This window comes from Schistosoma haematobium, chromosome ZW (genome assembly GCF_000699445.3).
Source record: "Schistosoma haematobium chromosome ZW, whole genome shotgun sequence".
NCBI classification, from domain to species: domain Eukaryota; kingdom Metazoa; phylum Platyhelminthes; class Trematoda; order Strigeidida; family Schistosomatidae; genus Schistosoma; species Schistosoma haematobium.
This window is the reverse complement of record NC_067195.1, coordinates 87,423,599-87,438,124: the sequence shown is the minus strand read 5'-3', so window position 1 is coordinate 87,438,124 and position 14,526 is coordinate 87,423,599. Positions and strand designations below refer to the sequence as shown.

The following is a 14,526-nucleotide window of genomic DNA, read 5'->3' as shown; positions in this document are numbered from 1 at the left end:
TTCGAGATGGAAGATAATCAAAATACCCAGAGAGTAACGAGAAAACTTTTAACAAAAACTAATCAAATTTAATGTTGAAAAAAACGAGCTATTTGTTAATAAAGGAATAAATCCTCACAGCACACTTCGATCTGAAGTTTGTACTGATGATATTGTCTAGAATGACAATGAAAGTTTCATAATCCAACCATCCAGTTCAAAGAACGTATCTCCATTAAAATCATCTTCTTGAACTGTTAATATTCGCCACTATCTCAACTCATGTGTTTTTTTCACATTTTGAATGTTAATATCACTTCATAATTCGATTACCTCAATTTCATTGAGCTTTTCAAATTATACTTACATAATAAACTTACTATAATATCCACAAAAACCCCTTGTGATACTAATCAACATATGCTCACTAGTGACTGGCTTCAACAGGTATTTTCTGGAGTTCTAGTGAGAAGCAGTGACCACTGAAGCGCAACAGCGTCTGTTGTGAGATAGTAGCACACTGGAAACAATAGTGGATGTGTCGCTCAATTTCGTAGATTAGTTGCAGTTAGATATTAACACCACTGAATACCGGCTCAGTGGTCTAGAGGTTAAGCATTTGCGCGCGAGTCTGATAGGTCCTGGGTTCAAATCTCGAGAGGTGGAGTCGTGGATGCGCACTGACGAGGAGCCCCACAATAGGACGAAACGGCCGTCCAGTGCTCCTAGGTTTTCCATGGTTGTCTAGCTTCAATTGAATCATGATCTCAACTATTGAAATATACTTTATATGTTTACTATTTTTAGTTCGACTCTTTTCCCACTAACCATGTTAGTTTCATTTTTTGATGTGCTGAAGTATAAAAGTTTTCATTGATAATCTTTTATGTCAGATACAACATTGTTTACAACTGATTAGTTAATTGAGAACAACTAGTTTAACTGGTATTGTAGTGAAGAGAACACGGGTGAGGACAATCGAATGTATTTAACACAACATTACACCACTTGTTAATAAAATCTAACAATCGTAAAGTAAATGCTTAATTTGTAAAATGTCCATCGATTGTCTCAAAATGACTCAGACTTCATTGTTCTTGCATTTTCATACAAATTGCATTCTGTTACCATTCTTTACTGTTCGATCCCCTTGTCTCTATGCTGCCAGACCTTCTGTTCACCACTAACATCATATACTACTTATGTCAATATAAGTAGCACATACCATAGGATTACTATACACAGACTAAATAATGCACTCTAGTTAGTCAATCAGACATAATCAACATAGAACCTGGAATAAATGTTCATTGGATCAGGTTGTTGCACCCTACAACATCAGTAGAGTGAGATGGAATTTAATACAATAATGAATAATATTTAGTGAGTGAGTGAGTGAGAGAGAGAGGAAGTAGGAAATAACTTCAGCCATTTTTTTCACTAACCTCAGGTTCACTGAAATCCACACACATTAATTTAGGAGATTTAAGTTGTTCGAGCATAGTTTCCTAAACAAAAGTGTTAAAAAAGATTAGCCAAACTGAAATAACTAAATAAAATGGTAAATGGTAAACAGACAATTAATTTCAATGATTAAGATCATGAGTCAGTTGAAGCTAGACCACCATGGAAAACCTGGAAGCACTGGACGGCCGTTTCGTCCTACTGTGGGACTCCTCAGCAGTGCGCATCCACGACGTCGCCCCCTGCGAGATTCGAACCCAGGACCATTCAAATTAGTTTCTGATAGGTCCTGGGTTCGAATCACTCGAGGGGCGGGATCATGGATGTGCACTGCCGAGGAGTCCCACAATAGGACGAAACGGCCGTCCAGTGCTTCCAGGTTTTCCATGGTGGTCTAGCTTCAACTTACTCATGATCTTAATCATTGAAATTACTATAATATCCACGAAACCCATCTGATAGACAATTAATTGTTTAACAGTTGTAGCATTGAAGTCTTAGTTATTTGTCTGAAGGTTTGAAACCTGACCTGGGCTCGTATACTGCCTGGGTACCCAAGCCGAAACAGGTAGTTCTCTTAGGAGGTCACACCCTGAGCCCTTGACCTACAGGTCTAATGCACAAAATAGTGGAGCAATGTTAGGTGAGGTCCTATAGTAACCTGTGACCAACAATAGGTTCATACGCCACTTATTCTCTCTCTGGAGCCCATGAACACCATTGGTTTGGAATCATGGTTTTCAAAATTCTCTGGGTGGGGTTTCCGTACCCATAAGCACTATTTAAGCGCTGAATATTTATTTGTCTTGCTCTCAACTTCGTAAACAACACCCCCGCCGCAAGAAAGCAGTGGTTGTATGCACGTGGCCATGTGAGAGCATTTCGAGTGAGAGAGTTGCCTCTCCCCACTCTCGGTCGTACCAGAGTATTTCGGGGCCGTAGCTCATGTTTAAAGGAAGTTCGTATGACACTTGCTCATCCAAGATCCTGGAGCTCTCGTGAAACACTGGTTTGGAATTAGTTTATAAACTCGCCAAAACGAATCGTTTATACCAATAAGTTGTGTCAAATATTCACTTTTGTCAATTTACCTGTGCAGAAGTACCCTAATCACGTGATAACAATCATTAAAATATCTACAGGAAAAGGTAAAAACATACAACCACAACAGGGCCTTTCGAGTGAAATGATGAACTTTCCGATGCACTATAACAATAGGTTTCATGAATCAGATGATAGGGGATAAAAATGTAAAATGTTCTTGCAAAAATTAAGTTTAATTATCTTATTTAGCCTTTTTATATCTGACATGATGGGAAGAAAAGTCAATCGACAAGACATATCAGTGGCGACGAGGATTTTGGAAAAAAAGAAAGCAATAACAATTTGGCGATGGAAATATTGAAAAAACGAAAACCACAACAATCACTGATCGAGCCAATTTACAAGTTCCAGTTTCCAATATAACTGTCTGGTTCCAGTTATAACTCACTTGTCAGTTTAACGTACCCCTAATCCCCTTTCCTCAGTTATAAACACACTTCTGCTTTTATTTATCAAGTCGCTGTTGCAACAAACGACGCGGTTACTGGTGTAAGAACATGACAATTTCAGTCGTAGAAGTGTTCATTAAATGTGTTCATTAAATCTTAATTACTGATCATAAGTGGATTGAAGGAACACATGCTCGAACAATCAAATCCGGGATCGCATTCAAAAATTATAGACATATTTAACGATGTAACTGATACATCTCCTGATGTAATAAGGAATGTCCAGGGGTGACAAAAGGATTCATTAACCTCTGTGTATACCGACACGCTACAATACACACCTATAATGAAGGTGCTAATAGTGGTAAAACAGTTCAGATCAATAAAGTCACATTATTAGTAACGTGGGTACATGAAGATCCGACATTGTTTCGTGGGGGAGGATAAAGTCAAGATCTAAATTTTAAGTCTTCCAAAAAAAAGAAGGGTGATATGATGGCAAGAAAAGTCAAGATTAGATTGATTTACTTAATATGAGTCTTGTTCAACATTCAACATCCGTTTTCATTCAATGTGATGATCATTCAGTGTAGTACTTGTTTTCTTTTCTCGTATGATATTTTATTCTGCATAATATACGATATTCTTGTATTCCATTGACATGAACTATTCTCAGTAAGTGATTTGTTATAACTGAATATGTGATTTCATCCTAATTATTAGTCAAACTGTGTATAAAATCAATATATAAATGAGTGTATTTTCGACTAGGGTTGTCGTCGTCGTGTTTTTGGGGTTAATAAATCATCACTTATACCAGTTTGTGTTCTTATTTCCATGTCGTGGCAATTGCAGAGGTCCCTTGTTTCGAGTATGAGTGATAAGCGTTTCCGACACAACAATCATCGACAACTAGATATAACAAGTAGCATTCAAACAACAAGACATATCAATATCAGTACTGAGATTAATTAGGATTCACTTTGTGGTTATTTATAGTTTAAATGAATATATGAAGTGATAGTATATTCACAGGCGTAACTCATATCATAATTGGATAATTTAATGAGTTTAAAATTTCGACATTTTTAAACAATGAGATAGATTGAAATTCCAGTAGAAATATCATTCCAAAGACAAAGTTATCCAACCAAGAACTTTTATAAATAAAGAATAAACTCCACTGATCACTGCTTCTCACTAGGACGAAACAGTCGTTCAGTGTTTCCAGGTTTTTATTGGTGACCTAGCATACATTGACTAATGAATTCAACTATAAAATTACTAAAATCTCCAAAAAGCCCCCTTCTGAAAGAATAAACTATCAAATTTTATTATTGTAATATCATCATTTAATAAGTAGTATGATTTTTCAACACTAAAAATAGATAAAGCTACGATAAATTAACTTACAAAAGTGTATACTTGTGGCTTTTTAACTTGAAGCACAATACCACCATCTGAATAAGGAAACTGGATGTCTTTTATAGACGTTTTGATAATCAACTCTGAAGGCGACTTTACTATAATGAAGAGAAAGGAAAACAGGAAAGGGATTAAAAGTAATGATCTAGGATAGATAACAGTTTAAGAACATATGGTATATAACATAACATAACAAAACGTCATGTGATTGATTAGCTTCCTCTATTAATACATGGAACTAGAATCATCAGAATGCCAAACAATATATACTTTATTAGTATTCGACGACAAAATGTAACGAAAAATCTTAGAATACTACATACCTCGGATAGGAAATTCTCTTTCATTGAGCACTGGTAAATTGTTAAGTTCAGTGAATCGAATTACATCATTATTTTCTAAATGATGACGACGATCACCAAGAACTGTGATCAATAATTCCTCATCGTTTATCTAAATAAAAAGAATATAATGAACATTTGTCTATGTTTACTTGAGTGAATTTGGGAGATCAGTTCAAGGTCAGTCAGTCAGCTACAACGTAGAACAAGGCACATATATGCATCGGTACAAGTTGCCATACCTCACCACATCAGCACAACAAGATGATCAACAAATTCATAGAAGTAGTTTATTCAGTAGTGGTAATATATAAGAGAAAGATTGCACATAAGGATATAGTACAGGAAGAAAGAATTAGTTGGTAGAAAAAAAGATATGAAGCGATTTTAATCTCTTAGTTTAAGGGAAGACAGAGAGTGTATACACCGACGCCATTGTGATCGATTTTGAGCCATGTCACCAAGAGTCTACAACCGTTGGTTACGATAGTCACGTGGACCCCAACTAAGTAGTCTGCATCTACCAACGTGGCTCAGACTGGAAGTTAGTGACTTTAAGGACTGATGCCACGTTTTGGTTTGGCCACCCCTAACTTTCTTTCAACTACCCCCTACACCGTTAGCATTGCGCGTCGTGGTAATCGGTGTTCAGGCATACGTAACACGTGACCCAACCATCTCAGTCGATGAAGATCCACAACCTCATCAACTGATTTACCATCATTTCCCAATACCCCGCGTCTAACTTCACTATTACTTACTCGGTGATCCCAGCAGATGTGTAGTGTCAGTCATTATTTTAAGCCCATATACCTTGTTCTAGTTTTTGGACAAACCAATCTAGTCATTCTACTTGAGTCATATTTTGACCTTGTCAATTATTCGCTTGTCAGTCTTGACTATTTTTATATGAGCGTATATGTGTGTGCCCTTCTTATTCCATTAACCACATGTCTGTAGCTTTATTTTGTCTGACTATAAATATTGAGTAATGCCCGGCTTGAAATGGAGTTGGCTTCCCAGCCATCTTCCCTGCGTGTCATTTTGCTTTGCTCTGTTTCATTCGCCTCATATACAAAATATATGTATTCACAAAGCAATTCTCGTTATTCGACTTATTTAATTCCGTTATTGACTAACGCGACTCAAGTCGACGATGATATACGAGAATAGGCGATAAAAAACATTCATACGCTCTAAATAGGAGTCAGATTCACGGGCCACTAAAGATGCGAGCAATATTACTATGGTTTTGTGGTTCAATGTGAAGAGGGTGCGAATCGCGGATGACATCAGATAGGAAACCAGTGAGAAACAAGGAACACCGGGAGGCTATTTCATCCTAATTCTGAGCTGTTAAAAATTGTGAACTATTGATTCTTGAAAAAATCGAGTCCAGAGCCTTCAAGTTGTGTGACAAGTTCGTCAGCTTTATATTTAGAATTTACCGTACAAAATGACGCTCATTCTTTTTCGTTTTAGTTCGTTCATTTATGTTACTAACTTTGGTATTAAGTAGTTAAGAATAAAAATAAAAATATGCATTTGCAAGATATTAGTAAGCTTAAGATATTTAAATCTTCACTGTCTTCGTGCTCGTTTCTGTACATGTTACTCAATAGGACTGATTTCGATGAAAAAATTATACCACCTTACTATGACCTTCATTAATTTCAATAACGTTGGTATGTCGTTCGAACGTGTAACTATTAAACTATTGGGCGGATATTCAACAGAACTGGAATTGAATGAAATAAGAAGACTAGTCAGTTAATTAAGCACATTTCCATAGTAAGTAAACGAACGACTTTTTAGGCTTCTTCACTATTTCTAATTAGGTTTCAACAAGTAAGGTGTAAAGGAATATTTTTATTATGCTTTACGTTCATGGGTAAGTCACAGAAAAATTTCTGAGCATGAATCATTGTCAATGCTTGAAATACGAAAAAAAGGAACATATTACTGAGAATGAGTAATTTATAGCCCAAATAATATATAAATGCTTGGAATAATACATAGTTGTGCTAACGTCTACTATTTTATTGTTACATAATTACCTTTTCAATTTTTCCAATAAAAAATTCTCTACATGGTTCGTCATCTTGTGTTAAAACAGTAAAATCAGAGCCAAAATCACAAAATAAATTTCCAAATGTACCATATATATCTGTATAGATAAACTGAGAAGGAAAATAAAACAAAATTGAAGGTAACTAGAAGTAGCTTTTAAGTTGAAATTCATCGTAAACAATTCGGATTCAGATTATAACGGTGAAAAACTTACCCTCTGATACAATGAAATAAACTAACTGACAATGATAAGTATATGACAATCAGCGAGCGTCGTCAGTCTGATAAGATCAAATCCGTCTGGCAAACTCTGGTTACAATCTGTTGACCTAGATGCTACAACTGGATCATTATTTTCGAATAGATTTGGAGAACCTATTGCCTCTCAATTATGACCTTTTCAACTACGCTGAAAAGCATGGGTGCGATGTCAACATACCATTTAGGTTATTGATACGTAAAAGGTAATTAGAGTAGCTAGAGGTCATTTGAACTGTTCCTCAAAGCGATCCTCTCACTATTTACGTTACCTCGTCTAGAAATTAATTAATACTTGATCTTCATCAACGAGTTTATTGTTACCTATCATTGTCCCTATTTCCGTCTCCGAGTTCACCTGCAAGAGGTGTGTTAGTTTCAGCTTCTTTGGATCTAGTAAGGAACAGATGATTGTATATGCATAAGATTAACCCAAGTTTTGTTACGGGTTCACAGGCGATCAAAACTTACTGAATGACTACACCTTGACCTCGGAAGGATGTTTCTTCGAGGAACATGAATGAAAGACTATTAGCATTGAAAGCTATGTCAACCTAGAAGGGTGACCACAGTATACTGAAGGGCAATAGCTTGTGCCTTATCATCACGATATAACACTCTTTGTAGACGGCGCTAAAATGCAATGACAAACAATAAAGCCATTGGTAACTACGGAATAAACATTTAATTTTTTTTAAAATAAGGAATAACAGTTAACTCACTTTAATATCATATGCTCTACAGAACAGATCCAACAATGTAGCTTTTTGAAGTGAACATTGCGTGAGTATCAAACACTAGGAAAGAAATTGGTGAAACTAATTATTTCGGTAGCAAATTTACAGTTAATTTAAATCATATACACAAGGGATAAGATTCTTCTTTTATTCGAAACACATAATTATTGGTACGGACAGGCACCAAAATATTACATACAAATAACAAACTGACACCAGCTAGAGTAGCATTGAAAACTAGGCATAAATTAACTATTCTGCCCGAATTTGGAACTTCTTAAATTCTGCCTCAATGATTTAAACGATACAACGCTTTCTAAGGTGACTGATGGAGTACAAATTAGTCTTGACGACAGTAATGTGTATGCAATACCATCATAAAATAGAATAGCGCTAAGAAAGGCTTTTTCGTGACCAATTTTAGTTTTTATATAGGAAAAATAAAATAAAAAATCTTACATCGACTTTCGTAGACGATCCTTCGTCGACTAATGGCTTTAGGATATTCTTATTAGCAGGTTCAGAAAGAGGGCAACGAATATCCGTGACAGCTCCCGTTTCTAAAGTAATACGAACATAGGGATTTAAAGCCGTTAGACGATCAAGACTTGCTTCGGCTCTGAACGTTTGAAGAAGATAAACAGAAATAAAAGAAAGTAACACTGTTAACCGAAGCAGATTTCGAATCTGCAACCAAATCAAATATTTAAGCTAATGAGACAAATAAAGGGAAAAACATTTATAATTACTAGTTTTTAATTCACCAGGTGCAGATTCGTGTATTTGACTGCGAAGCACACTCTATGTTTGGGAGATTCATGATACTATCTGGTCGCCTAAACCAAAATAAATGGAGCGAGGGTTGAACCCGCGACTTAGTGGCCGAACCGAATGCCTTGGAAATCGAGCCACTGTCCCATTCAGTGTTATTAATGACAAACTATATGAAGCATTAAACTTAAAGCCAAAAGTACTAGTTTATTTGGATGATTTAGCTGGCGTGTCGTTCACTTTGGATTGGAAATATTAAAAATTGGAGGTTAAGACTTTATTTGCCACATCTCTTTTTCTGGTTTTATGTTTAACTGAACAAATAATTGACATTTCTTTACGTTTTGCCTTCATTTTGTGATTTGAACCCAGAGTTTGATCATACACTTGGCTTAACATTTAATATTGATTCCGAAGATAGGTTGACTGATATATGAATACAAAAACATTATTCTCGCTCAACCTCGTAAAAACTGTGTACCTCACGCAAAAAATTGGGAACTGGTTCTTTTATATCTTTTAAGAAAATAACTGTCAGGTGATTTATTTTATCAGAGATGTATGAATGACAGTCAGGCCTCTCACAAATTTTTATAAGCGAAATTTGTTATGAGTATGTGGCTTCTGGAATGTCGTTCAATAATGTTATCTTGTAGACCCATATACGAACTAATACACAACAAACGTAAGTTATTTCAATCGCCATCGAAAGTATTAGGTAAGAAGGTTTAAGAGTATCCTGTGTTGGTGGACTCAAGTGTCATGAGTTTAACCGTGAATTTTCAATAATAAATAAAACTAAGAAAAATTAAAACAATGAGTCAAAATTTTACCTAGTTTTCGAACCTTTAACACTATATTCATCCACGTAAAATTGAGTCCCTAAATCCTGTTTGGAACATAAAGATCGGTCCTGAATTATGAGTTCGCCAACTCCAGCCAGAACTAAATTTTTCGCTATTTGCGAAGCAATTACTAATAAAATAATATACCTATTTCTATTCCAACACCTCCCAAGCCATGTAAAAATACTTTAGATTTACACATTCTTTTCATTGCGTTTTCCCCCAGAACACATCTTTGACGGCTGCAAAATAAATATGATTTTGCAGGAGATCAAACCTGTATAAAGAGTCATCGATATCATAAGACATGTTATGCAACGCACACACAAAATCAGCCGCCAAGGTCAGTAGGACGTATGGTTCTAATGGTTATGTGAAGAATAAAGCTTTCGTTTACCTTCCTTCCGTATGTAGTAAAAGGATCCTTTTAAGTACAGAACTGGGTTGATTGGTTGATGAACACATAAATATTCCTTACTAATTCATTCATTGGATGTTCACCCTCAACTCGATGTGGATGGTCATTGGGACTTCTTACTGCACACGCTCTTATGTGCTACAGACCATTCAGTTCCTCAAACGGTTCCAAAAAGCTCCAAGCCACCTACAGTAATCAAGAACCGTACCCTTCGCCTGCTAAGCCGCAAAAGGCACTGTTGGGCAGAATACAAACGAACTGATAACGACGGAGCGTATAGGCAATATAAACATATAAGGAACATATGCACGAAGGCTATAAGAGAAGACAGGCTTCAGTACCAAACAAAGCTTATGGACAAATTCGCCTCTAACCCTAGAAGCCTATTCCGTTATGCAGCCTCTCTTCGTCAAGCCAAAACAGGAGTTTCTCAACTGCTAGGTCTTAACGGCCCGACCAACAACGATGGCGACGCCGCTGACCTTCTGGCGGCACATTACTCTCAAACATTTCAACCGGCTGACATCAACTTTATTGACGACAGTTTCATCTGCAGTTCCACAGGACTTTCTGAAGTGGACCTAAGCGCTGACTTGGTGTTCCGGAAATTGCAGCACTTAAGATTAGATACTTCTCCTGGCCCGGATACGGATCATCCTGCCATACTGAGGGAGGCAGCCTCAATCCTGGCAACGCCGCTTAGCGTGATGTTTTCACACTCGCTTAGCCGAGGCAAATTACCGGAAAATTGGAAGTTGGCTCACATCACACCAATTTTCAAAGGAGGTCGACGCAATGAACCTTCAAGTTATCGGCCGGTGGCTCTTCTGTCATTACCTTCAAAACTCATGGAGTCCCTGATATGCGACGGTTTAAATGACTATCTACTGTCCTTAAATTTCTTCTCACCCCAACAGCATGGTTTCAGGAAGGGTTACTCTTGTATAACCAACCTGCTGACTGCGGTTGACAGATGGACAAGCATCCTCGATTGCAAGGGAAAGGTTGATGTCATTTACCTTGATTTCTCAAAAGCTTTTGATAAGGTTAACCACTTGTGTCCTATCAACAAGCTCAAACGACTAGGTATCAAACCACCCCTAATCGATTGGCTTACTTCATACCTAAAAAATCAACACTTTAAGGTTAGGGTTAATTTCACTTTATCTCAGGCTATGGAGTGTCATAGTGGGGTCCCCCAGGGCTCAGTACTAGGGCCTCTTCTCTTCTTGATCTACATAAATGATCTTCCTCAACAGGTAACGTCAGATTTATTACTTTTTGCCGACGACGTGAAACTTTGGAGAGAGATACGCAACCAAGACGATACACAGGCACTTCACGAGGATCTGACTCGACTTCAAAGTTGGGCAGACGATAACGGACTTACCTTTAACACTTCGAAGTGTAAAATAGTCCATCTGCGACATGTCGCAGACTACAGTTATGACTTAAGAAACTCCTCTCTAGTAGTATCTCAAGTCGAAAAAGATTTAGGAGTCTTGGTGCCCATGATTTGAAGTCTTACGCTAACTGTGACAAAAATGCCTTCCGAGCAAACCTTGCACTGGTAACGTTGAAGCGCATTTTTGGCCAGTTTGACGGACGAACTTTCCATACAATCTTCAATAGTTTCATCCGTCGCCATTTAGAGTACGGAAACATAGTACTCCCCCCTCACTCCAAAAGGACAAGGTCACTTTGGAGCGTATCCAACGGCGAGCCACGAAATCAGTTCGAGGACTCAAATCTAAGCCTTACGAAGAACGCCTCCGTTCACTAGACCTTTACCCATTAGAATATAGGCGTCTTCGAGGTGATTTATTAATGGTTTATAGTATTCTTAACACTTCTGGACATATTCTTAAACACCTACTTAAGCTTAGTTCGAATAATAACGTAAGGGGTAACACCCAGAAACTGGAAACACAACATAGCAAGACGGAATGTAGACACAACTTCTACTCCTTAAGAGTTGTCAAAAGCTGGAATTCGCTGCCGGCCGAGCTAGTCCAAGCGATTTCTCAGGAGTCCTTCAAGAGGCAACTTGACCTATTCTTAAGGACCAAGGACAGCATCACACTATGATTTACCAATTTCTTTTCCTCTTTTATTGTTAACATACCTAGGTTCCTGCCTGGAGGATTTGGTGATCCCCTGCTACTAGACACGGAAGCCTGTTAAGCGAAAGCTTCTTCTATTCCGTCCACAACCATTTGAACCATTTGGACCTTACGAAAAATAGGGTGAATTTATCCGTAACGCAACCATGTAAAGTTAATGTATCGCACAGAGTCATCTGCGCGTTCAAGCAACCATAGATTTTGTCATTTCATAATGTATTTTTAATCAGATAACTAGATTATGTTGTTAATTTTGCTGTTGCTGTCATACATTATAAGATAGCGATAAGTATGCTTGTTGTTTATTTCTAGACTGTACATCTATCACTGACCATATTTCATGATCACTGTAATAAAAAAATTGCCCAAGCAAGAACATCGATAGCAAGATAGCTAAGCGTCTGAGCTTTTAGTTACCCGCAAAACAGCAGTAATCAGTCGTAGAAGATGAGTGATCTGCGTCTCAATTAAATGTAGCTGACTGTTGACAAATGTTAAGAATCTTTTCGACAACTGGGACTTTTATTTTATCAGACACTAACTCTGCTTGTATGTCTTCCTGTTAAACTAGGGAATACTTAAATGGGAGCAAAATAATAAAAGCATTGCAATACGGTTCTAAGCACATGTTATGCTTTGCACAAGTAATAGTAGCTGACCTTATCTAATATTCATGAACTCAAGGTAAATCACAACTGCATAAATTCTTAGCTAAAAAACATGTAATTTGGTTATTTATCTATTCCACATTTCTGACTAAAGTCATCACTATTTTTTCACTTAGAATGCAACAGGAGTGAGCCTTCACAGACCCTAGAAACTGTTTCGCCCTTGGAACTATGGTCCTATGGAACTGTTTACGGGAGACCCAACGAACGGCAGATTATAAAAAGGATGCTGGACGTCCATTTTAGTCTCACAACCACTTCCAGTATTTTTTTGACTTTTTTTACTCTTTCGTTTGAGAAAAAATAACAAAAACTGCAGATTAACATTACCAATACAACTTTCAAACGGGAACTTGGTTTACACATTTGTTTGATATTCGAAGAAAGCCGACCGCCATTGCTTACAAAGATGGCGGATATAATAATTCCCGCCCCATTCTGATTGGTTGCTAAGCTGAAGGGCACATTTACGAAATTGATTTGCGTTTAATTGCAGCCGAAAAATAGCTTACTTTCCAAGCATTCGTGCTTGAGTAACTTACTTTTTGCGAGAGAAGATTGAAAAGCAGCCCTAGATAACGGTCTGTCTGTCAATGTGACATTCATAGATTTCGGCAAAGCATTTGACAAGATTTCACACTTATATCTTATGCACGAACTCTCGACCTTCAGAATAATAGGTGATGTACATAAATGGATACGAAACTTCTTATGTGATCGCAGACAGAGAGTGAGGGTCAGTGGAACGCTATCCGACTGGAAGCCAGTCAAAAGTAGTGTACCCCAAATCTTTATCTTAGGCTCTCTTTTTTTCCTTTTCCACGTTAATGCGTTACCACTGTTGCTAAAATAGTCAACATTGTTGTTTCAGGATGGTGTAAAAATCTGGAGAACAATAAGAAGTGAGGCCATATATTTTGATCTCTTAGCTGATTTAGATTGTAGTGACCTAGTTTTATGAACAGAACGCAATTGGTATAATGGAAACAATTATTATTACAACCAACTTTACCAGTGATTGTTTTACTGTACTCGTTTGTTTAAGTGTACCCAAAACATACATTCTTCCGTTGACTTTGAACTTGCATGCACACGCGTAAGCTCAGTAGTTCCGTTTGTAAACTTTGATCTCGGTATTATTTCGATACCACGAGATCACCGACAAATATATCTTATTACAACCGTCAACTGCCTTCTGGTTTTGGTATACGAAGGGATGAAACCTAATATCCGGCACGTAATCTCCTGTAGTGGTGATCATAGTCAATCGACGCCTACTGCAAGTTATATGGGCTCGAGGTTGGGGCTTAAAATTTAATTCTAGAAAGACTGTGCTCATGCTCACAGGACTCGGTAATAGGTATCATTAAACTATTGATAGAAAACTTCCTCGCGTTGAAGAACATAGAGTTTGGAGTAACAATAAGTTATAACTTGAAAACAACCACGCATCGCAACGCAGCTGCTGTCAAAGGTCTTGCAAACCAATGTGCCTTCAACAAACTAGTCATAGGCGGAACTATATTACCACATGGACTTCACCGGATCACACTACAAAGAACCAAATCGACCATATCTGCATCAACGAAAAGTTCAGGAGGACGATGGAAGACGTGAGAACCAAGAGATGAGCTGATATAGCATCAGATCACTACTTGCTCATCGCCAAGATGAAATTGAAACTCAGGGAACATTGGACAACGGGGCTGACATTGCAAAATTTTAATACGGCCTTTCTTTGACATACTGACAAACACAACGAATTCAAGAAAGGGATCATGGAAGCAATCGCCTCAACATGTCATGAGGTTCTGGGCCACAATAAGCACCACCACAAGGAATGGATCACTGTTGATACACTGGATAAGATTCAAGAAAGGAGGAACAAGAAGGCAGCAATTGGTATCAGCCTAAAAAAAGCAGGGAAAACAAAG

At 37.5% G+C, this 14,526-nt stretch overlaps 1 protein-coding gene across 1 annotated transcript in view; it reads right to left on the bottom strand.

The window, feature by feature from the left end:
- Nucleotides 1-9,847, bottom strand: part of AP2M1_2 (AP-2 complex subunit mu) — a 114,409-nt gene extending 104,562 nt beyond the window's left edge. Inside the window, exons 1-9 of the mRNA XM_051212611.1 lie at nucleotides 9,661-9,847; nucleotides 9,531-9,625; nucleotides 9,372-9,495; nucleotides 8,227-8,386; nucleotides 7,753-7,827; nucleotides 6,760-6,882; nucleotides 4,685-4,814; nucleotides 4,350-4,459; nucleotides 1,425-1,487 (exon numbers count right to left, since the gene is read on the bottom strand). Of these exons, the coding sequence (XP_051072801.1) occupies nucleotides 1,425-1,487; nucleotides 4,350-4,459; nucleotides 4,685-4,814; nucleotides 6,760-6,882; nucleotides 7,753-7,827; nucleotides 8,227-8,386; nucleotides 9,372-9,495; nucleotides 9,531-9,625; nucleotides 9,661-9,692 (912 nt within the window). The 5' untranslated portion in view covers nucleotides 9,693-9,847. The remainder of the gene's footprint in view (nucleotides 1-1,424; nucleotides 1,488-4,349; nucleotides 4,460-4,684; nucleotides 4,815-6,759; nucleotides 6,883-7,752; nucleotides 7,828-8,226; nucleotides 8,387-9,371; nucleotides 9,496-9,530; nucleotides 9,626-9,660) is intronic.
- Nucleotides 9,848-14,526: the final 4,679 nt, after the last annotated feature.